General features: G+C 36.8%; 3 protein-coding genes across 3 annotated transcripts; 1 reads left to right on the forward strand and 2 right to left on the reverse strand.

Annotated features, from left to right (window-relative positions):
* Positions 1-4,878: 4,878 nt before the first annotated feature.
* LOC111212741 lies at positions 4,879-5,494 on the reverse strand. The gene has a single exon (XM_013872385.3). It carries the CDS (start codon positions 5,483-5,485, stop codon positions 5,198-5,200), a length of 288 nt encoding a protein of 95 aa, XP_013727839.2. The 5' UTR covers positions 5,486-5,494; the 3' UTR covers positions 4,879-5,197.
* A 2,524-nt stretch (positions 5,495-8,018) lies between these two features.
* LOC125592639 lies at positions 8,019-14,350 on the reverse strand. The gene is made up of 7 exons (XM_048767964.1): positions 14,134-14,350; positions 11,269-13,200; positions 11,084-11,196; positions 10,065-10,591; positions 9,506-9,773; positions 8,471-9,010; positions 8,019-8,081 (listed from the first exon to the last, which is right to left on the reverse strand). Exons 1-7 carry the CDS (start codon positions 14,348-14,350, stop codon positions 8,019-8,021), a joined length of 3,660 nt encoding a protein of 1,219 aa, XP_048623921.1.
* Positions 14,351-15,504: 1,154 nt separating this feature from the next.
* Positions 15,505-18,133, forward strand: LOC111212740. Its single transcript, XM_048769483.1, has 3 exons — positions 15,505-16,132; positions 16,247-16,360; positions 17,796-18,133. Exons 1-3 carry the CDS (start codon positions 15,652-15,654, stop codon positions 17,969-17,971), a joined length of 771 nt encoding a protein of 256 aa, XP_048625440.1. The 5' UTR covers positions 15,505-15,651; the 3' UTR covers positions 17,972-18,133.
* The last annotated feature ends 7,322 nt before the right edge of the window (positions 18,134-25,455 follow it).

Genomic DNA, 25,455 nt, shown 5'->3' on the forward strand with positions numbered 1-25,455 from the left:
TATGATCTTCACCATGAGACATATGTATAATATAAAAGTGATTAAAGCATGTGATGATTTAGTGAGGTAGGTTTTGCGGTTTCCTTTGTTGAATATGAACAAGGAGGCGTCGCTGTGACTGCAAATAAAACCAAGAGATTTGATGTAGTTAGCAAACCGAGAATTCTAAGCTCGTGTAGCCTGTTTCAAACCGTAAATGGCTTTGTGCAGTTTGCATACATGATTTGAGTATTCTTTGCTGACAGGGATCGAGGTCGTCATAACAACCAACCTGGCTCTGATATCAAAAGTAAACTGATTTCCCTCAATGTTTATATTACGATTACAAGCTTTAAATAAGCTATACAGTTCCACAAAGTGTGGAGAATACAATCTTTACAAAAATCAGATCGTAACAACATAATATTCTAATTAACAGAATATTCTACTCTATCAGGGACGGTCACACACCTTGTTGTTTGAACCGAAAATGGTGTGTTTGTCGGATTCATACAATGAAGAATTTAAGAAATAGTTTTCTTAAATTCTTGAGGCTAAAGAGAAATCAACATAGAAATCAAATGGAAAAAGAACATCAAAAAGAATTTATAGATCAAAGATTGTATTACAAGAGTGATCAAGTAAATCTAAATCTATAAATTCTTTGTAAGAAGTGTTTAATGGGTAAAATGGAAGAAGAGATCCTTTCTCATAAGGAGGAGCTCCTTATTTATAGAAAGATATGTCTAGGGTTTTCTAGCCAAATGGGCTTAGTACATTGTTTAATGAGCCTTGAGGGAGGATGTAAATCCACCCCCAACAGTAAGTCCCCCCAAGTTCGTTGAGAGAGATAGAATCGATCTCTGCGAAGTTTACGAATAGGGTTTATTAGACAATGAACTAGACACATTCATGCCTATGACGGTTTAGGCGAGTTTATTTTGAACTTGTGCCTAGTAAGAAGCGAGTTTGCTTTAAACTCGTGCTTAGCGAAAGACGAGTTTACTTGACTCATGCTAAGACAGAGGCGAGTTTACTGAGAGCTCGTGCCTAGTGGAAGGAGAGCTTCTGTAAACTCATGCCTAGCCAAAGACGAGTTTTTGTAAACTCGTGTCTAACAATAAGCGAGTCGAATGCAAATTCGTGCCTAATAACAAGCAAGTTCAATTTAACCTCGTGCCTAAAATACAAGTTTACCGAACTATTGCCGACCCGAAGTCTCGTGTTGAGATCGTGTGTACCGAGCAAGTTGTTGGCTTGTGCTGCTTCTGACAAGCTCGTAGCTGAGAGCCATCTTTTGAAGCATGAGGACATATGGTGGTGGCAACCGCTTGTTGGCTCTGTTATCCTCTTTGGCTCTGGTTGACAGAAAGCATGATCATGATTAGACCAATATAAACCAAAAGAAATAACCAACTGTTGCATAATTAATTAGCAAGCTATCGAATTTGTTTTTGCTTAGTGCTCACAAGTTGATTTGATAGTAGTAATATAATAATTACTAAGCAATGTGCATGTCACGGATAATAAAGCAAGCACCACTGAGTTTATAAAAGAGATTTCATTGATTGAAGGTTCATCACCAAGATGATTACAAGGGTAAAGTGAACCTTAGAATACAAAATCTCTATGAAAATATGTTCTTAAAATCTAAGAAGAGGAGAAGATCCCTTCCTAAAAGGAAGTGTTTCCTTATTTATAGAAGGATGAAACCTAGGGTTATAGTAAATTGGGCCTAATTCATTGTCTAATGGGCCTTGAGGGAGGATGTAAATCTACCCCCAACAGTAAGTCCCCCCAAGTTCGTAGAGAGAGATGAAGTCGATCTCTGTGAATTTTACGAAAATGGGTTATTAGACAATGAACTAGACACATTCATGCCTATGACGATTTAGGCGAGTTTAGTTTGAACTTGTGCTTAGTAAAAGACGAGTTTGCTTTAAGCTCGTGCTTAGCGAAAGACCAGTTTACTAGACTCATGCTAAGACGAAGGCGAGTTTAGTGAGAACTCGTGCCTAGTAGAAGGAGAGTTTCTGTAAACTCATGCCTAGTCAAAGAAGAGTTTTTGTAAACTCGTGTCTAACAATAAGTGAGTCAACCGCAAACTCGTGTCTAATAAAAAGCAAGTTCAATTTAAACTTGTGCCTAAAATACACGTTTACCGAACTATTGCCGACCCGAAGTCTCGTGTTGAGATCGTGTGTGCCAAGCAAGCTGTTGGCTTGTGTGTTCGTCAGGCTATGATGATGTTGAAAAACGTGCTGGCTTGTGCCGTTTGTTCTGTTCCCGACAAGCTCGTAGTCGAAAGCTCATCTTTCGAAGCGTGAGGACATGACGGTGGCAACCGCTTGTTGATTCTCTTTGGCCTAACGATCACTGGCTCACAAAAAACATGATCATGATCAGATTAGTATAAACCAAAAGAAACAAGCAACTTTTGCATAACCCACGAATATGATAACTGCTATTTATTAATATCATCTCATAAAGGTTATACGAGAATGAAAAGGTTAGAGTTTTTTTTTTTTAAATAATAAACCACAGCTATGATCTTCACCATGAGACATATGTATAATATAAAAGTGATTAAAGCATGTGATGATTTAGTGAGAGGGCTTATCTTTAGTGTGGAGAAGAAAGAAGTGTCCGAGGACGTGGTTGTCGAGAAGGAAGTAATAAATCAAGCTATTCTTATATCCACTTGCAGAGAATCTTGACTCGTGCGGTTGAGGTTGCTGAGCTCTGATTTACACAGAAGCTTGTAATAACCACTATAGAGACACGGATGAACTGTGATGAATCCGTGTGTTACAAATTGATCTTCTCACAACATCGCCGCGACCATTGCATCCTCTGCCGAGATCGTGTTTTCTGCTCGACATTTCTGGTTGTACAGAGCTTTTGAAGACGTGATGGTGGTGAAGTGTAAGAAGCCGGTGCGTAGATCAAAGCGTTACTGCCAAGGCCGTCACGTGATTGCTTCTGTCCAAGAAGCTAAACTTAACGACGGATTGGAATGCGTTTTGAGCGGTAAACAATCTTGTGAAGCCAGGCTTGTGTAGAACTCTGGTCCGTGAGCTTATCTTGCAAGATCGAGCTCCATCGTTGCAGTCTTGCGAGATCAGGAGATGAGCTTGTTCTTACCGAACTCTTTTCCTCTCCTGTTGGTGCCAGTTTCGGAGAGAAACAAACGAGCACAAGAGACGGGGAAACTCGCAAAGGAACTTGAAAGAAGCTCAAGGCTTTCGTCTGAGGCAACCATCTTCTTCAACCTAAGCTCCTCGAGACCCACTCGGGCCATAGCTAATGCATCAATCCAAGGGTGAACGAAGCCTCCACATTCGTAAGGAACCAGGTTGAAGTCAGCGAAGTGAGGCTTGCCTTTCACAGTCAACGATCTCGTCGGGGAACTCAAGAACGGAGAGCTTTGAGGCCTTGTCAAGCAACGGTGAAAGCTTCAAGTTTCAGAGATGCTCTGTTGATGAACCACCGTGGTCTTTGTTATAACTTGCGGGGATCTTGGTGACGTTGCCGGTGGAAGATCGTCAGCGTAGGGATGAAAAGGAGGAAGTTTTCCTCGCCGTGATCTAGTCTCGAACTTGGAGCACGTTCGAGAGTCTCCACAGTTGGCGCCGACAATTGACAAGGTGATTACGGGATCGGTTTCCTTTGATCCAGATCGCGCTAGGTTGCTATCGGTTGCAGTTGAATGGAGCTCGACGGATCTGAGGATTCAACGACGACCTCGTCCTTTTACAAGCTCGCCGGAGATTAGAAATTGTCTGGATCTCGTCAGCTCACGGATCGACCTGCGACCGCCTTTGTTTTCTTTGTCGGAGAGCTCTATCTGGACGGTACGGCTACTGCAGGAGAAACAGCTCTGGCCGATCTCTTCTTCCGTCATACGCTAGGTTGTCCCACCATCTCCGTTTTGACCGGCGACTCCTAAATCCAATAATAATATTTTTTTTTTTAAATTGTTCAAATCCTTCTCCTTGATTATGCATATATATCATGCTATAGTCAATGAAATCGAATTTAATAATGAGACATCGTTTTGTAAACTTATCTCTTGGACTGAGTTTGATGGGCACAGATCTAGGATTTTCCCAAATTTAACATGCTTTCAAGATAGTTCTCTCTAGCCCCCTCCTTCTAGCGCCAACTGTTTGAACCGAAAATGGTGTGTTTGTCGGATTCATACAATGAAGAATTTAAGAAATAGATTTCTTAAATTCTTGAGGCTAAAGAGAAATCAACATTGAAATCAAATGGAAAAAGAACATCAAAAAGAATTTATAGATCAAAGATTGTATTACAAGAGTGATCAAGTAAATCTAAATCTATAAATTCTTTGTAAGAAGTGTTTAATGTGTAAAAAGGAAGAAGAGATCCTTTCTCATAAGGAGGAGCTCCTTATTTATAGAAAGATATGTCTAGGGTTTTCTAACCAAATGGGCTTAGTACATTGTTTAATGAGCCTTGAGGGAGGATGTAAATCCACCCCCAACACTTGCGTGCATCTCTGAAATATCCCTAGGTGCGTGAATCTTCGTAAAATGGCTTCTTAGCATTTATACTGATTGCTCAGCTTAAACTCTGGGATTTATAACCAATTTTTCTTTTCTTTTTCATAAGAATAAATAATTTTTTCCTCATCTTAGATATACTATCAAAATGACTATCCATCTCAGCAGTCACCGTTTTGATTTGTCCAAATCGACCTCATGCTTTTATCCACTTATATATTTAAGCAGTCGCACAGCTCAACTTCCTATAGGACTTGTTGTATCACTTCATATATTACTTTGTGATTAGTGCATGAAACACTATATATATATTTGATACATCTTCTAGCATGTATATAATTTCTTCTAACACTTTCTCAAACCAGTCGACAATTAATATATCTTAGGATACAGAAACTTTAACCATATGTTAACATACTTAACAGAAGTTCGATATACAAATACAAATTTTTTATATCCTTACAATTATACGAACACAAGCGACGCATCTTAAATTTGCATCCTCAAAACTGTTTCCATAACTGTTGTATATTACTATAACACGAACATAGATTAAAACATGAAAATAAAAAATAAGAAAATTATAACACAAGATAAGGTAACAACAGAATTAACAAATAGAAGACTACGATTTAATTAAACGTTGTATGAAAAGTAATTAACTGTGGATGCTCTTACAGCGGGAATAATTAGAGATTATTGGAGAAGGATGAGCAGGCAATGCAAGCAAGGAAAAATATGGCTGAGGAAGCGCCGTCCTGGTCGAGATTAGAAGTGCTTCGCTTGAATCTACAACTTTTCTCTTTCTTGCAATCTGTGATTGATTGCACCTTCTTCTTTTGGCGATCATGATCTTGTTTACACCTCTTTAGGTTCTCTCTCTGCTTCAAAGCTTCTTCTGCTCTGCACACCATTCTTGTTTTGATGAAAGTGCTTACAGATTTATTTAGGACAAGAGTAGCATCTCCTGTCAACATATATATAGAGCAAAAAAATTTCTTCAATACTAGGAATTATAATGTGGACTAATTCGGAATGGCATTTTAAGTAATTTTAGCTTAAAAGTATGTTGGAGAACCAATTCCGTTTACTTAACTAACACGTGTAAACGATGCATTTGCATAAAGGTTTCTAGTTCAATTTTTTTTAAAAAAATTTGTATTTCTATTGATTCCCCAACTTCAAAGTATCTTACAATATCAAATCGATTGTTAAATTTTACATAAATTTTTCATGTAGTTGCAAAATTCATGGAGATCTATTAGTGAGTGTCCGGGTTTAAACTGTTCAAGCCCAGGTCATGGAAACAGATTTCATTTTAAGTTTTACTTAAAGCTTCCAAATAGTTTGAAGCTACTCTAGACATTACTTATTGTATTGGACATAAGAATTTCTTAAAAGATTCCAAACAACTTGAAGTTACTTTAGGTACAAAAAAAACTTAAAGTTACTTTAAACATTACTTATTTCAGTCGATACATAGCTACCAAAGTTTTTCATATAATATTCACTGCACCTTTGTCGTTATTCTATTATATCATTAAATGAGCTTATAACAAAAGAAAAAATCATTATATGAGCACACTCAAATTGTTTGCATAGAAGAACTCAGGGAATCGCTTTAAACCCAAATTAACAACAAACCAACTATACAATATTTTTTTCTTCTTGTTTATCATTAACTTCTTTCTCTATCTATTTCTACTCTAAATAGGTTTTTTTTTTCATCTACCGATTAGTTTTACGGGTTGATAAACTTATGTCTGTAATTGGAATACTTATTCTTCGATTCACCCCATAATAGGATTGTGTTATTTCATATTTGATATCTTTAAAAAAATGAAACAAAATATTGTCAAATTATATTATGTTTTTAAAATTAAAAGGTAAAAAGAAATAAATAAAAAATAATAGTAATTACAAAAAAAAATATTTTTAACGTCGTCAGCAAAACATTAAACCCTAAATCCTAATCCCTAAACCCTAAATCATAAATCTTAAACCTGTGGGTAAACTCTAAACTCTAGGATAAATCCTAAACTCTAAATCAAAATCATTAAACATTAAAACACTCAAGGGTTTAGGGTTTATGGTTTAGGATTTAGGGTTTAGGGTGTTAGTGTTTTTTATCTAGAGTTTAGGATTTATCCAAGGATTTATAGTTCATCCAAGGGTTTAGGGTTTACCCAAGGGTTTAGGGTTTAGGGTTTAGGATTTAATGTTTAAAGATTAGAATTTAAGGTTTAGTGTTTTGCTGACGATGTTAAAAATATTTTTTTTTAATTTTTTTTTCTGTAACTACTATTTTTTTTTACTTTTTTTTATTTTAAAAACATAAATAACTTGACAATATTTTGTTTACCTTTTTAAAAAATATCGAATTTAAAATAATAAAATTCTACTGGAAAACGAATTTAAAGGTTCACTCTAGGGAGTGAACCCAGTAATAAGTCTTATTGGTACTAATAAATTTATTCAGACACTAGGTGTAAATAATAAATTAAGTAGTACTAAAGCAATGATAATGACCAATATTATCATTGAGTTGCGACCTTTGTTCTAACAACAGCGCATTTGGTTCTCTAAATAGGAATTCAATTGGGATTATCAAATTATATGGGAAGAAGTGAGTACAGTATAATGTATTAATTTGTAACATGCATTAAACCCACAAAAAATACAGTGAGCTAAATCCTGAACTACCAATTATTTCATAACGATGTTGAAGAAGTGTCTGTTGATGATTAAATAGTAATATTACTATAGTTTATGTTCGATTTATTTTTCCTTCGTCCTTTGTCCTTGAATCGGGACTTCTATTTTTAGTGGTAAAGGGTTTATAGCTCTGAGTACGGTCATCTGGGTTCAAATCCCGGGCACTGGAGAATTAACATTTCGGCATCGGCAGAGATAGAAAACCGATATGTGACTAGTCTGGATCATTTATGTAGGGCCAGGATACCTCTGTATAATTCAAAAAAAAAAAAGTTTTATTTGTCCTTGTTATCGCTAAATGTGGAATTATTGTAAAATTAGTGAAGAAAGATCAAAACTGGGTTTTGGCTGGGAGCGAAGAATGGCATGTGGAGAGGACAATGTCACATGTGACATGTGTGAACGTTATGATGTTTGGTCTGAAACGGCGCTATATATTATGCATTTCGGTTCCTCTGGCATCTACTTATCAACCCATTCCATTTTTTGTTTGATAAATGTAAATATCAAATCTTGATGGATAAACTTTTAGACCATATCCAACGTTCCTCCAAATATTAAAAATAAAAATAAGTTGTAAGGGAAATATTATAAATATATATCTTGTATTTTTCTACATAAATTTATACTAATCACCTACATACATGAAATACTTAAAATTAATATAATTTTCTTATTTTACAAAATAGAATAATGAGAGAATATCAAATAATAATAGATAGTGGTACAGCCTGGGTATGGCTTAAACTCTAGATCACTTGAAGGTGGATGGATAGGGGGTGTTCTAAGAGGCTACTAGCTCTCCTTTGAACTGTGGTCGTCTCCCTGAGCCTGTGGATTGGCGCCAAGGATGGTTTGCTACTCAAAGACACAAGATCACCTTGTATTGTCTAAGATGAGATTCACAAGAATTCCTTCCTTTAAGTGAGATCAATGTTCTTGAACTGAACAGAGAAAGCTAGAGACAAGACAACAAAGTTGACTGAATAATTCTTAGATTGAAAGTTGAAAAACAAAAGCGGCGTCCCCTTATCTCTTAAAGAAATCGACAGAAAACCCTAGAAGTAAACCAAGATGGTTTAATTCTAATTATAATCCTAATCCAATTGAAATTGGTTTATTTTAAAATCATAATTGTCTTTGGTTTAAATTAAATGAAAGCCCAATAACCAAAGCACTTACAAAGTAATTAAATTAAACCAACAGGCTGGTTTATCTTGATCTCCTTGTCTTGATCCAAGACCCACGATTTTGGCTATCTCCTGGAGCATTTCCTCTTGTGCTCTCAGCCTTGATCTAGTAGTTGGTCCACTCCACACACTGGTTGGCTCACATGGTGTCTCACTCTGGTTCTGGTTCTCTTCAGTATCCTCAGCTTCACATCTCTCTTCTACGGCAGTCTCATCACTTGGCTCATCCTTATCAGTCTCACTCAGCTCCTCTTCTATGTCTCTGGTCATGGCTACACCATCCCCTCCTCCTTTAAAAGGATTTGACCTCAAATCCAAATTATCTGCAATAAAAGGATCCAAGTCAGAAACATTGAAAGTAGAACTGATTGTGTACTTCCCTTCAAGATCGATCTGGTAGGCATTGTTGTTGATTCTCTTCAGCACTCTGAAAGGTCCATCTTTCCTTGGTAGCAACTTTGATTTCCTCTCAACAGGAAACCTCTCTTTCCGCATGTGAATCCACACAAGATCACCCGGCTCAAGTACTAGCTCCTTGCGCCCCTTGTTCTTCTGTCTCTCATACATCTTGGTCCTCTCCTCAATGTTCTTCCTGACCTGTTCATGCAAAGACAAAACAAACTCGGCCTTTTGCTTGCCATCAAGGTTAGTTTGTTCTTTTAAAGGTAAAGCAAATAAATCAAGAGGAGACAATGGGTTAAAACCATAAACAACTTGAAGAGGTGAGAGTTTAGTAGCTGAATGCACTGCTCTGTTATATGCAAATTCTACATGTGGTAAACAATCCTCCCATGTCCTAATGTTACTCTTAATGATGGCACGCAAAAGAGTAGACAATGTCCTATTGACTGATTCAGTTTGACCATCAGTTTGGGGATGACAAGTAGTTGAAAACAATAGCTTAGTTCCCAACTTTCCCCACAGAGTTTTCCAGAAATAGCTAAGGAACATAGTATCTCTATCAGAAACTATAGTCCTAGGCATACCATGCAATCTAACAACTTCTCTAAAGAATAGATCAGCTACCAAAGATGCATCATCAGTTTTATGACAAGGTATGAAGTGAGCCATCTTAGAAAATCTATCAACAACCACAAAGATACTATCTTTTCCATTCCTAGTTCTAGGCAATCCTAAGACAAAGTCCATAGAGATATCAATCCATGGTGCAGTAGGAATAGGGAGAGGTGTATACAAACCTGTTGGTTGGACCTTAGACTTGGCTTGTTTGCACACGACACACCTTGAGCACACACGCTCCACTTCTTTCTTCATACTCGGCCAGTAGAAGTGCTCTTGCAAGGTGGAGAGTGTTTTGGCGACTCCAAAGTGTCCCATCAGCCCTCCTGCGTGAGCTTCCCTAACATACAATTCTCTCAAAGAACCACTAGAAACACACAGGCGGTTATCATAGAAAAGAAATCCCTTTACTTGGTAGAATTTTCCACTAGCATGTTTCTCAGATTCTCTAAACACATCTTTAAACTCAGGATCATTAGCATAGCAAGATTTGATATGTTCAAATCCTAAGACTTTAGTTTCCATTGAAGATAAAAGAGTATACCTTCTAGAGAGTGCATCAGCCACTACATTCTCCTTACCTTTCTTGTAGTGGATGACATAAGGAAAGGTCTCAATGAACTCCACCCACCTGGCATGTCTCTTGTTCAGCTTCTGTTGCCCTTTGAGATGTTTAAGGGATTCATGATCTGTATGGATCACAAACTCCTTAGGCCACAAGTAATGTTGCCACACTTGTAAAGCTCTCACCAAGGCATACAGCTCCTTGTCATAGGTAGGATAGTTCAAGGTGGCTCCTCCTAGTTTCTCACTGAAGTAAGCTATGGGTTTCTTATCCTGCATCAACACAGCTCCAATTCCAATACCAGATGCATCACATTCAATTTCAAAAGTTTTAGAAAAGTCAGGAAGTGCAAGTAAGGGAGCACTTGTTAACTTCTCTTTTAGCATTTGAATTGCCTCTTCTTGGGTTGGTCCCCAAGTGAAACCTACACTCTTTTTGATTACTTCAGTCAGTGGTGCTGCAACCGTACTGAAATCTCTCACAAACCTCCTGTAGAAGCCAGCAAGTCCATGAAAACTTCTGACCTCTCCAATAGACTTAGGAATCGGCCACTCCCTGATAGCTTTCACCTTTTCCTCATCAACCTGTATGCCCTGTGAAGTCCCAACAAAACCTAAAAAGACAAGGTTATTTGTGCCAAAAGAACACTTCTTATAGTTAGCATACAGATTTTCTTTTCTAAGCACATCTAGAACTTGTTTCAAGTGGTTAACACGTTCTTTCATATTCTTGCTGTAAATCAGGATATCATCAAAATAAACAACTACAAATCGTCCTATCAAAGCTCTCAAGACATGATTCATAAATCTCATGAAAGTACTAGGTGCATTAGTAAGCCCAAAAGGCATCACAAGCCATTCATACAATCCTAGCTTAGTTTTAAAAGCAGTTTTCCACTCATCTCCTTCTTTCATTCTAATCTGGTGGTAACCACTCTTTAAATCAATTTTAGAAAAGACACATGAACCATGTAACTCATCTAGCATATCATCTAAGCGAGGAATAGGATGCCTGTAATTAACTGTTATGTTGTTGATGGCTCTGCAGTCCACACACATCCTCCAGCTCCCATCTTTTTTTGGTACCAAGAGGACAGGTACAGCACAAGGACTCATACTCTCCCTCATATGTCCCTTCTTCATTAGCTCATTGACTTGTTTCTGAAGCTCCTTGGTCTCCACAGGGTTGGTCCTGTATGCTGGACGGTTCGGTAAAGTAGCTCCTGGTACAAAATCAATCTGGTGCTCTATTCCCCTAATAGGCGGCAGACCTATTGGATTGTCCTCTGGGAACACATCTCTATACTCCTGCAAAAGGCACTCAATCTCCTCTGGAATCTCAGGAGCAGGGTTAGTAGTAGAGCTCAACAATTCTTTATAAACCACTAGTATCAAATTTGATTGTTCAATCACAGCAGTTTTGATATCTTTAGCAGTAGCAAAGAGGTTGAGTTTACTTACCTGGCTGGTCTCTTCAAGAAGCAAGGACTTGCTGGCGGTCTTGGACTCTCCTCTCTTCATTTTGAGATGCATCTGATCCCGGTGTACCTCCTGAGGGGTCATTGGCGCCAGGGTAACTTGTTTCTCCTTAAGGATAAAAGTGTATCTGTTGGTAAAGCCATCATGTACTGATCTCTTATCATACTGCCATGGACGTCCAAGAAGGATGTGGCTAGCTTCAAGGGGTGCTATATCACAAGTGATCTCATCCTGGTACTTTCCCACTGATAGCAAGACCTTCACTTGCTCGGTGATCTTTAATCCACCCTCATCATTGATCCATTGTAAGAGATATGGTTTAGGATGCTTAAACACTTGAAGACCCAATTTTTCTACCAACTCAGCACTTGCTACATTAGTACAGCTTCCTCCATCAATGATCAAGCTACAAACCTTTTCTTGAACCAAGCATCTGGTGTGGAACAAGTTTTCCCTTTGCTCATCTTCTTTGGCTTTAGGTTGAGCATTGAGAAGTCTCTTGGTGACTAGTAGCTCTCCATGGACAGGGTACTCCACGCCTTCCTCATCTGACTCTTGGCCGGCGTCCTCCTCTTCAGATATCACCTCCCCGTTGGCTATGATAGTCATCACTTTCTTGTTGGCGCACTCATTAGCATAGTGACCAAAGCCATGACACTTGTAACACTTAATGTTCCTGGTCTTAGTAGATGTGGCTACTCCTTTACCCTTGTCATCTCTCTTGGTCTCTGCTGAAGAAGAACCGTCCTTGGACTTATCCCATGGCTTATCTTCCTTGGAGTAGGCCGGTTTTGGAGCAGGAGTATATGAAGACCGGGTAGAGCTCTTCCTCTTGTTCTGCTGCTCAATCAAAATAGCCTTATGTAGCAGTTCATCCATGTCCTCATACTCTTGTAGCTCCAACCTATCTTGTATATCTCTGTTAAGACCTCCTTGGAATCTAGCCATAGTAGCTTCTACACCTTCTTCTAAATCAGCTTTTAACATGAGTGTTTCCATCCCCTGGTGATAGTCCTCTACACTCTTAGACCCTTGAGAAAGCCTTCTCAACTTCTGGTGTAGATCTCTTCCATAGTGATTAGGAACAAATCTCTTCTTCATCACAGTTTTCATCTCAAACCAGGAAGCTACTTGAGGCTCTCCATTGCGTCTCCTGGTAGTAGCAATCTGATCCCACCAGCTAATAGCATATCCACAGAATTCAGTAGCTGCTAGTCTCACTTTTCTCTCCTCAGTGAGCTGCTGGCAATTGAAAACCAGTTCAATCTTCTTCTCCCACTCTAAGTAAGCATCAGGATCATTCTTCCCATGGAATGGAGGGATTCTAAGCTTGAGATTGCCTAGGTTATCAGTAGCTGGTCGCCTGCGGTTGTAGTTTCTACCATGCTGACTAGCCTGAGATCCATCATCACTTTCATCAGCTGAATCTTCTTGATAATGTTCTCCATAAACCCCACGACCCCCAATCTCAACTCGTGGCCCTCTTATAGGTCCAATGCGTGCTCTCTGAGCTCCAGCAGCAACCGCGTCCCTCTCTTGCCCTGCATTAACACCAGGTAAGTTTTCATTAGCTTGTTGAGCGAGGTTGTTAGTATTTTGCATTCTTCTGGTTATCTCAGCCATCATAGCCTCAAATTGAACTTGGTTGAGGTTGATTTGCTGGACAGCCGGTTCTCCTGAACCCTCTGGTTGCTTTCCATCTCGTCTCTCTTCACTCATTGTTCCTGAAATAGTTAGAGAAAACACAAAGCCAAGAACAAAAGTATCTCTCTCTCACTCAAGTTTTCAAATCGCCAAGTCTCAGCTCTTCCCACAAGTTCAGTTGAAAAACAAAGTTCTACACTTAAGATCTAGAACTAAACCCCAATGAATGAAAAGAAAGTATTAAGAGATTTAGCCACCAGCTGACTTTACCACCCTGAGCTGGATTTCTCTTCAGCTAGCTGGATTACTCTTCAGCTTTTCCTTTTTTTTTTTTTTGATTTGGATCAGAGATCTCTTTTTTTTTTTTTTGATTTGCAGGGTTGGCTCAGCTGGCTTACAACAGATAGAAAGATAAGAGAAGTGTTTGATGGAATGAATGATCTGAGTAGTCAAAATCGCAGACCCTAACCTTCAAGTGGCTCTGATACCACTTGGTGCAGCCTGGGTATGGCTTAAACTCTGGATCACTTGAAGGTGGATGGATAGGGGGTGTTCTAAGAGGCTACTAGCTCTCCTTTGAACTGTGGTCGTCTCCCTGAGCCTGTGGATTGGCGCCAAGGATGGTTTGCTACTCAAAGACAGAGGATCACCTTGTATTGTCTAAGATGAGATTCACAGGAATCCCTTCCTTTAAATGAGATCAATGTTCTTGAGCTGGACAGAGAAAGCTAGAGACAAGACAACAAAGTTGACTGAATAATTCTTAGATTGAAAGTTGAAAAACAAAAGCGGCGTCCCCTTGTCTCTTAAAGAAATCGACAGAAAACCCTAGAAGTAAACCAAGATGGTTTAATTCTAATTCTAATCCTAATCCAATTGAAATTGGTTTATTTTAAAATCCTAATTGTCTTTGGTTTAAATTAAATGAAAGCCCAATAATCAAAGCCCTTACAAAGTAATTAAATTAAACCAACAGGCTGGTTTATCTTGATCTCCTTGTCTTGATCCAAGACCCACGATTTTGGCTATCTCCTGGAGCCTTTCCTCTTGTGCTCTCAGCCTTGATCTAGTAGTTGGTCCACTCCACACACTGGTTGGCTCACATGGTGTCTCACTCTGGTTCTGGTTCTCTTCAGTATCCTCAGCTTCACATCTCTCTTCTACGGCAGTCTCATCACTTGGCTCATCCTTATCAGTCTCACTCAGCTCCTCTTCTATGTCTCTGGTCATGGCTACACCAGATAGAAAATAAAAACTATGTTTTACATAGAACATTAATTATAATAACTAAATTTTGACCCCCGTTTCGGGTTTATTTTTGAAATTAAATAAATTCTTCTTATATTATTTTTATATAAGATAATGTATAGGTTTGAGTATATTTACCCGGGTGAATTAAACCGTACCAAACTGAAAAAACCAAAATTAAGCTGAAACAAAAAAAAAAGAAACGAACTGAGAACCAAATGAATGCTTAAATTTTTAAAATATAAAGTATATACCTATAAATATTAATTATATTTAATTTCTAAATAACCAAATATCCTAAAATACTATTTATAAACCAAATTATGCACAAAACAAATTAATGACTTGAATATTTTTTATTCAAATAATTAATGGTTAATTATTTATCCTATATATTTGTTCGAAACAACATAACTACCCGATTTAAAGCACAAGATATTTTACATTTGTGAAAATTTAATAAAACTTATCATATGCATTGTTAGAATTTTTAAAGTAACTAAAAATTATTTAACCCATTCTTTTTTTTACTAATTCCATTTAAATCTCCAACCCGTATAGACCCATTTAATATTTTTAATGATAAGATTAATCATTTAGTTCATATATAAGAATGTAAGATCAAATCTTAATAATTGATTGCATGTAATTAATTAAATTAATGTTTCATAGTTGAATAATTGACATTAAAACTTTTAGTTTTCAGTTCACGTAAAAATGAAAAAATATTTATTATGTACAAGATGATTCTCCATTACAACATATATATTAAACATAACTAAACCATTGAAAATTTTATACTATTAGTGGAACTATATGTGGTAATGATCACATTATGTGTAAACATGTTTGAATAATCTGTCTTATATTCATGGGGATTTATTGTTAGAGTAATTATAATATATTATGGGATAATAATAAATGAGTTCATTTAAATGATGTAAAGTACTTATATAGTTAAAAAAAAAAAAGGTAAAACCAAAAAAATAGTTAAGTATAGTCAAATGGTCCAACAATCTTGTTCAAGTAGATTTTTTAAAAAATTCTTCCCTTTTAATAGTATAGATCTTGATTTTATACCTTTTTCAAATAACGGTTTTAAATTTCTTATGCAATTTCTTTATTTGAAAAAAATTTAAAACTAATAAAGAAAAATAACTAAAAAGAAGAAGATTTTGCAAAATGGACTATATATAGCTTAGTATTCAACTTTTTCTGTTTTTGTTATAATACGTAGAGTTTAGTCTGAAGGAAACCTAAAATTACATTTTGATGGCTCCTTTATGAATGCAACTTCATTAAGTAAAGCTGGTTGGGTTGTCCGAGATGAAAGGGGTATTTTCCGGTTTGCGGGGCAAGCTCTGGGGAACAGGATCTTCAATGCAATGGAAGTGGAATTTCAAGCTCTTATCAATGCAATGCAACACTGTTGGAGTTTGGGTTATACGAAAATAATATTGGAAGGTGACAATCAGAAGATGATGGATATTCTCAACAACAAAGTCTTACATTTTGGTATGTATAATTGGATTAGGGAAGTAAGATGGTGGTCCCGGTTATTTCAAGAGGTGGAATTCAGATGGGTAAAGAGGCAAGCAAATATGGTTGCAGAAAAATTGGCAAAGGGTTTACTTCATCTTTGCATCAAGACTATGTATGTTCACAATATCAATAATAAAAAGTTAGATGTTAAAAAAAAAAAACATAAAATTACAGTTTCAGTCTTTTATCAAATCCTAGTTCATTTTCTCTCCAAAGGCAAAGGTTGCCGCCACATCTCAATTTCATCTCTATTAAGCCGCAGCTGTCAGGAGCAGCGCCCCCACCATTTCTTTTATGTCTTTGGCTTTTCATCTCGTTTTCATGTCTCTTCTATAGGTTTTGGCTTGGTATCATCAGATCTGATTGGGAGATTTGATTGGGTCCAATCTCGTCATCGTTCTCGGTGCCAAGGGTGTGCTCCTTGGTGTACAGTGTCGCTGAGGGTCGATGGTAAGATTTTGTTTGAATCTCTGTTTGTTCCTAGCTTCACCGCATGATCTAGTGTCTCATGATGGTTTCATTGTTAGGGGTTTTAGTCTAGGATGTGGTTTAGCTGAGTTTCTAGGGAGTCAGGATTTGCTTGGCATAACTGTTGTAGGCTTGGATATTGGATCTGGTTCGCAATGGTGGTTCTTGCTGGTTTCAATATGTGGTTTTTGTTAATTCGAATCTACTTAGTTGCTTCCCAATCATGTTCCTTGATGTCTACTGTCTCAGCTGCCTCATCCCTTTCTGACTTTTTATCGGTATCTCGGTTGAAAGACATCATCGTATGCTTTAATCCTTTGTCCCTGTCCAATAATTGTGGGGTGTCTCTGTTTTGGTTCATGATAAGGGTGTTACTACCATTTCGCTTGTGAAGATCCAATTATTTATATTAGTGTTACAATATGGTTGGAGCTGATGTAAGTACCGTCTTGAGACCGTGCGAGCTTTGAGGTTTCACCAAATGGATGCTTTCGTTATTTGGATAGGAAGTTACGTCGAGTCCATAAGGAAACTTCTCTGACTTGTTTATATCTAAAATATGGAGTTCGGAGCACCTTTACCTAGTGGCCCTTATCATCAGCATTCCTATTTCTCTCTCTCTTGAAGTTAGCACTCTACAAGATACAGAGCAGTTTGGAAGGAAAAACCATCGCAATTCCCTTGCAAATAGCGATTTGGAAAGGAATTGCGAGGAAAGTCATTCCCTTGCAAATTGTTACTCACAAATTCAAAATGCTCACAAATCTTTTGCAAATTTATAAGGAAACAAAATCTCTTGCAAATTTTTGAGAGACTGGTCCCTCGTTAATTGACAAGGAATTTATTCCACTGAAAATTTGCAAGGAACCACTTCACTCGCACATTTACGAGGAACCTCTTCCCTTGCAAATTTGCGAGCCATTTGAGTCCCTCGCAATTTTAATAATTTTTATACTTTCAAAATTATAAATACTTATTATAAATAAAAAGTAATAAAATTAATCAAACAAAAACATAACTAAAAAAAAAACAAAAATCATTACAAAAATATTTATAAACATAAGTACTAAATTAAAATACAAAGAAACAACTAAACTTTTTCATAATCATCTTCAGAATCATCTTCAGAATCATGGCTTCCGCCTCCATGCATAATAGGTGCCTGAACAATGTTCGCCACATCAGAATATTTGGTAGCTAGAAAATGAACAACAACGTTCAACTTCCCTATCTGACCACCCTAGCTCTGGAGCTGATGTTTTTGTGTATGGATCAAGAGAGATTGTTACTAGATTATTTTCTTCAAACAATGATCTTCAAAACTGTTATATCATGGTTTTTACTAGTTTTTAACCATGATACAAGTCCTATTTAAAGCCTATTATACGTATTCTGAGTCGTTTTAGAGTTTTTTCAGGTTTAAGTACGTTTTGGAGCATGATGGAGCTTTTGGAGTATATTGAAGCTGTGAAGAGAACAATACTGAAAACTTGGAGTCGAAGTCTGTCTATGCGTAATGCGTCAATCGACGCCATGTGCGACGAATTTAATGATGATCAAATAAATTACAACTTGACCCAGGAGTTCCAGTAATTTATCGGGAAGCCCCTGGACGTGTTTGAGACTATATTTTAGGGTTTTTAAAGTTTTGTAAATTATGTTTATTTTTGGAGAGAGAGATCTGAACTCCTTCGTAGAGAAGATATTGAACTCCCCTAGTTACTCTATTATATTTATGCATTTTATTAAGATTTATTATGATGTTCTTCATGATGATGTTTGAGAAGTTCTGTTGTTAGATTTAAGGTTCTACCAAGGTTACTTAATGGATTATTAACTTGGTATTATTGCTAGGATAATCAATTGGTTCTTTATCTAGTTGGTATTAATCATAGTTTACAATTGATCACCTTAAATCTAGATCTTAGGATAATTGAGACTCGCGAGAGTATGGTCAATTACCTGAACTAAACTTAGATGGACTAAATAACTAGTCACAGCAAGAGTTGGCATAGTTGTTTATTTAAAAATTAAAACTTGAGTTTAATGCTTGTCTGAAGTAATTGGATTTGTTGTAGTGGATCCAGGGAAATCACTGACAAGGGATGTGGATTGAATGGTCAGACAAAGGTTGCAGAAGGCCTTTGATATTCCTCTATGATTTCTTCAGATATTACACACCAAAGAACTCAAAGGATTTTGCTGGATATGACACACCAACAGGATGATCTACTTTAAGAGAGAGTTTTAGAATAAAAAAATAGATAGTTTCTTATTATTTTCGACCATATCATATATATGAAGAAGAGTGTACATGCACAACTTCTTGGAAACACACGAAGGCTCCAACGCCAAACACAACAAACTGAAGTTTAAATTTCAAAATAAAACATACTTAGATAGTTTAGAATTTAGGCATCATAATACTCCTTCTTGGACCAAAATTAGGTGATATGAAAGTAGCTTGTGGTGTCGTTAAAAACCTATATTTGGAAAACCCAGTGGGACAAAATCAAAGACAGGGAAAAAGAGCACACACAAGTACTTACCTAATTGTTGATCAGCTTAAACTTCGAACACGACTTGCTTGAACCGTGGTTAAGGTAGCTGTGATCAAGGTATCATGTATGATCAGACTTTGACCATGGCTTTCTTCTTATTCCCAAACTGACTTAAGCATTCCACTAACAGCTTCCTGGAGCTTTTTGATCTTGCATGAGTCAATGTTTCCCTCTGGAATTGTTAGGACATCTTCATCTACAAGCTCTTCCTCGTGGTCAAGCTTATTTTCATGTTCTTTAGGTGACCATCCGGACTTAACCACGCTGTATTGTCATCAAGATTGTCTTTAGTCGACCATCTGGACTTGACCACGCTTGTATTGTCTTCAAGTTTGTCTTCAGCTGACCATATGGACTTGACCACATTTGTATTGTCATCTGGTTTGTTTAGTATCATATCAGTTTATGCCTAGCATAAGATGATAGATGATTTCTGTAGGAAGTGGGATGCAACTAAAATTCGGCTGAACAACAGTATCGGATGGGTTAGTAACCGTATGGAGTGTCCGGAGCTACTAGTGAAACGGATCAGTGGTTCTTGCCTAGCAGAGAACAAGAGGATAAAAAGCCATAAAAAGCTTTGGGGCTGTTGGTTCGAAATGAGTGAAGAAGATGTTGAGACTTGTTTTCCAGAAAGTTCTCATTTGCCTCGGGACTAGCCCATAACTCCAAAACGTCAAGCTAAAGACTATAAACAACCGATGAGTGGGAGGCAACCCACTATTAGGTATTTTCACATTTTCAGTTGAAAAAATATCCAAGGAAGACGAGTTCTGAACCAGTGTCGGTAAACACTACATCACGAGCATCGATCACCATTTCAATATGTCATCGACACTCATATCATAAGGCAGGTATAACCCGATTTTCCTTGTTAAATTTTACAGTTTTATTTATTTCCTTCACCAATCTCAAACAGTATAACACTGGGGACAGTGCTGTCTAAGTATGGGGAAGGAAGTTACTGACATTGTGTTTTGTAGGCCTGGGCGTTCGGATACCCGTTGGCATTCGGGTCGGGTTTTTCGGGTTTTCAGATTTTCGGGTTTACGCTTCTAGGTCCCATACTAAAATTTTATTAGTACGGGTCGGGTTCGGATAATAACACTTCGGGTTCGGTTCAAAATTGTATTGCATCATAAAAACCATAAAGTAATCATATATCGTATGGATTCGGGTTATATCGGTTCGGTTCGGATATAACCAAAGTAAAAAACAAAATTTTTGAAGTAAAACATAAAGAAAAACATCTATTAAATAAAAATTAATCTATCACATATAAAATTGATAAAATAACAGTAAATTGTTAAATCAAGCATGAAAACAAACATCATTTGTAAACAATATGTATTGCCTTATAGAGAGTAGATATGTATTGCCTTATAGAGAGTAGACGTTTTATTTCAATGAGCAAATTATAAAATACTTATTTATAACTAATTGTGTATTTTAAAGCATTTATTAGAATTTTAATATTTATTATTATATATAATATTACCACAATATTGAATTTAATAGTTGGAATACCTATATATATTTCAAAATATTTATATTGACTATTAATTTTGGATTTTTCGGGTTACCCGTTCGGGTTCGGTTAATAACACTTCGGGTTTGGATATTTTTTGTACCACCCTACAAAACTCCTTCGGGTATTTTTACGTTTCGGGTCGGATAACGGGTCGGGTTTTTCGGTTCGGGTTCGGTTTGAATTTCGGGTTCCGGATTTTATGCCCAGGCCTAGTGTTTTGTTTTGAGTGTCAGTTGAGTCATTTTATATAGTCAAAAAAGGGATGATTAACTTTTTCTTGGAACCAACTGCCTAACTACTCTCCAATACCATTTTTTCATTTGCTGATTGCATGGTGTACTGAATAGAAACACCAAAGTTGATTGACATGCCAGTAACCTCCACGTTGCTAAGAATGTCTGAAGGAACCAAAGCTGACTTCCAACCTTAATTTACATCAATCGCTTGTTTTGGGGTTTGGTATACACTAGATCGGATTCCTCCTGCGAGTCTGAAAGGTAGAAGTCTTTGTGTATTGGTTCCCATCTCTTTTTTTTCCGATATATAAGACTGAAATGACTTCCTGAGGAGTAGAGGGATCTGGAAATTTTCATCGACCCCATTATTCTACTTTAATGGAATGATCACACATCGATGGAAGTAAGGGGTAGAAAAATTTCCTATGACCTCATTATTCGCCTATGTCTTTGTCAGATATAATAAAATGAAAAAAAAGAAAAATCGACCATAAAGGGAAAAATATAGAGGAAAGGGACCAGCGGACACTATATGTGTGTTCTAGTACTTGCTAGAGTAAGATGCCATGTTCAGTGATCGATATTCCGAAGATAAAGACTACACATTTATTGCAGAAATGAGGCCAGTAGAGGGGTATGTCATATAGTGTCTAGTAAGTTGTGGGCTGGATGGTCAGGTTGCTAAGCTAAGACAAAAAACATGGAAGTGCCTCTAAAGTTGTCAATGATTCGATGTGGCTTGCAACACTGTATAGGTGATTGTAGTTGTTCGAAAGAACAGGGAGTCCCTACGTTTTCAAACCTCTTCCACATGTACATTCTATGTTTTGCTAGAGGATAAGCAAAGGATAAGTCCGGGGGAGTTGATATTTATGTTTTTTTACCAGTTTTAGCCATAGTATAAACCGTAGTTAGAGTCTTTATATTATGTTTTGAGTCTATTTTAGGATCTTTTCATAAAGACGAAGAAACCTGCAGCTGTTCAAGAAATTAGAAATTTAGGCCGATATTTGGAAGGAGTGTCGATCAACACCTTGTTGAGTGACGATTGACACCAAAGCGGATACGTGGGCCGACTCTGTTTCCAGAACCAAGTTTGGCCCAAAAATTTCTACAAATTACAATAAAGCCTCTAGACGTGTTTTGATCTATTTATTTTATTTTACAACCATTGTTTAAGCTAAGCTCTTTATTATTCTTAGAGAGGTTTTTGGAGAGAAGATCACAAGGCTCCTTCAAAGATTTGATTGGAAATCCAATATTTCTATATCTATGTTTTAATGCAATTCATTCAGTATATATTTATGTCTTGCTTAATTATGTCAGAGTAGTTTACTTGTTAGATTTAGGGTTTTCTAGGGTTTTGATGAACTTGTAAAATATAGAACTGCTAAGGTGATCATATTGGATCCTTCACATGATTTTTCTTACTTCTTATATTCCAGAATAGCTAACTAGAAACATGATCATAGGATAAGCGACAATCACAAAAGTGGGTTCGACTCTTGAATCTAATTCTACTGAGCTAGGTTGATACATACAGTGGAGTGGTTTAGGAAACTTAGTGAACTAATTGAATCTGAACATTAATGCTTGTCTGAAGTAACTGAATTCGTATACAAGAGTTTAAATTCTAAATTTAGACATCTGATAAGGCTCGTAGTGAGAGCTTTCTATCTTATTTACTGAATTCGAGTTGAGTTCTGATTGCATGTTTGAAACCCTAAGTCTCGTGACTTTCCCATATATCTCCCAACCGATTTTATTGTTTTATTTACTGTTTTATTATTGCTTAGCTTTAGATCAATAAGTAAATTGTGTGATCCACACTCCATGTGGATTTGATCCCTAATTGATGCAATCAATCTCTTATTTGAGAGAGTAGCCCTAGGGTATTTTGAGCTACATCACCGGCACTGATTTTCTGATTGAGCTGAAATTTGACAGATGTCGTATTTAATTATTCACCTTGGATTTGTACGAGGTATTAGTCTTTGGTAGCCAAAATCCTAGTGAGCTGAGATTGTTTTATGCCTGCCTGTTTGAAACTCTTGTATTACTCTTTTGTTGTTGTTGTATCTTTTGTTGGAGATAGTTTTTTGTAGCTAGAGTTTTTGGATCTATCCAGGTTGTTGAACATAGAGGACATGGTTGTAATTGATATCACTCAAATTATTCCAAGTAGTGATTTTTACTCTCTCAAATAAGAGGTTCAGTCGTAGTACTTAGGGATCAAATCCACAAGGAGTTAAGGCACACAATAGATCCTAATCAGCTTATGATTAAGCTAGGTAAACAGAGTAAATTAAATAATAGCAGGGGTGAACAAGGCAGTTGTTCAGTTGTTTGATTGATTGGTTGGGGTTGTAAACAATTATGAGAAAATAGCTAGATCTAGGGTTTCAGGTAATAAGGATTATAGTGATATATATGCTTAGGTTGTCAATCCTAGAATTCGAATTCTAATGATAATGTATACTAGCTTCCGCATGCCAATAAATCCTATTGAATAAGTCATATATCTTAGTTGTCTTTTGTTGATATGGATCGAACGTCGATCGATGCTATGAGATTAGCGTCGATCGATGTTTCCTTAGGCAAGCTTTAGCGAGCTGTTCGATAGGTTCACTAATATTAACTAAATCAGTTGTCGCTTATTTCTAGCAATCATAGCTAAAGGGAATTCATTCAGGTAACATACCATAAAGTCGCGTGCGCCTAATTATTCTAAGTTTAGGGTTCTAGTTAGATACTCTAGAACACAAGCATTACAAACAATTCCTTGAAGGAAATGATGTTTGATATCACTCAAATTACCCTAAGGAGTGAATTACTCACTCAAATAAGAGGTTCAGTTGTAGTACTTAGGGATCAAATTCACAAGGAGCTAGGGAACCTAATAAATCTAATCATATTGGTTAAGCTAGATTGATTTTATGTTTAAATGTAAATAGCAGGTTTGTTTGCAAAGTAATTGCTCGATTGATTGATTGGGGTTTTGATACTTAGGTGAAAGTAGCTAGAGTTAGGGTTTTTATTCAGGTAATCATGATTATAATCCTACAAATGCTTAATAAGTTGCATGCATGATATTGTAGAGCTCAACACTTATAAACAAACCACTTGTCTCTCGCTTTCTAGGTTTGTCTATTGACCAGTGTCAATCGATAATTATATAGGAATATCGATCGATACACTTTCTGAAACGTCGACCGATTATTCTATTGGAATATCGATCGACGTTCTTGGTCAAGCGTTAATTCGTGGGTTGAATGTGCTCACTAAGCTCACTAGATCAGCTCTCGCCTTACTCTTAGCAAGTCTTAGCTCACTTACGATGGTTTCAGGGTGAGATGCAAGCTATCGCTTATGTCGACAACTCCTAGGGCAAGTTCTAGGTAGCTAATCTAGAATCAGGCATTAATGACAATCCTAAAGATTAATATCACAACTTAGTAATCTATAGTTGGAGCTAATCTCTCATAACCTATTTAAACCCTAAATCTAACAAAGAGAACTACTCAGACATGGCCAAGCAATTCATAACATCAATTAGGTATGAAAACTGCATTAGATAAATAAAAAGATATTAATGGAGTTCCAATCACAAATGTCTTTGGATTTTCTCTCCAATCTACTAAAATTCCTAAAAACATTTTTCTGTGAAATCAATAAAACAAGAAAGCACACTTTTGCCTCTAACATGTTGGCAAAGCTTATATAATTAGGTTCAAACTCGTCAGGGGTAATCTTGTAAATAGGTGAAGACTTGGGCTTTAAGTCGGCTGAGACCAAACGGGCTTTTTGCGCGCTTCGCTGTTGATCGATGTCAAGATCATCGATCGATAATTCCTCTTTAATATCGACTGATAGTCGTGCTCGATGGTCATCTCGGATGCTTACTCCAAATATCTCCAAAATGCTCCAAAATCATCACTTTTCTCCGAATCACTCTCAATCCTATAAATATACTAAATAAACTCTATAAAATAATAATTAGTAGTTAAACCACTTATAAATCATGGGTAAAAATGGGTCTAATCCATGGTCTATCAACTCCCCCAGATTTACCCTTTTGCTTGTCCTCAAGCAAAACATTCAGGCAGTCTCTCTGAAAGATGTTTGAAAATAACAGGAACTCACATAATTTTAAACTTAGAATCAACACCTTAGACAGTCCTAGTCTCAGAAGCACACTATACCATATCCTAGTCTAGCAACCAAGTTCATCTAGTCAACAACTTAGCTAATTATGTTTGACAATCTCCTCTACCAACCTCAATTCTTACATAAATAAAGTGTAGGCTCAAACAAGTATCTGGACCTGCAGCAATAGTTCCTATCATCTCTCTCTCTCTATTAATTCTCCCTCAGTCAAAGTCTGCTTATATTGCAAGATCATTGACCAAGATTGGACAAACTTCCATGAATCAAGCTTTAATGGTTGTAGCCACCAAATCCTGTTTACTTCTTTTTTACTTATATCCTAGGATTATTTATGAAGCAAACCTTAATGGTGGTAGCCACCAAGTCCTGTTTTAATCTTTTTCCTATAGAATTCTTATGAAGCAAGCCTTAATGGTTGTAGCCACCAAGTCCTGTTCGAATCCCTTCCTAATTAATATATATATATATATATATTAACAATGTCTATAATTATATCTCTATATTTCGAAAATAGAGAGAGAGAGGGTGATAAATCTACACAAGGCTTTACCTTCCAGACTTGTTTGAAGAATCCGATCTCAT

The sequence above is a fragment of the Brassica napus genome, chromosome C9 (assembly GCF_020379485.1).
Source record: "Brassica napus cultivar Da-Ae chromosome C9, Da-Ae, whole genome shotgun sequence".
NCBI classification, from domain to species: domain Eukaryota; kingdom Viridiplantae; phylum Streptophyta; class Magnoliopsida; order Brassicales; family Brassicaceae; genus Brassica; species Brassica napus.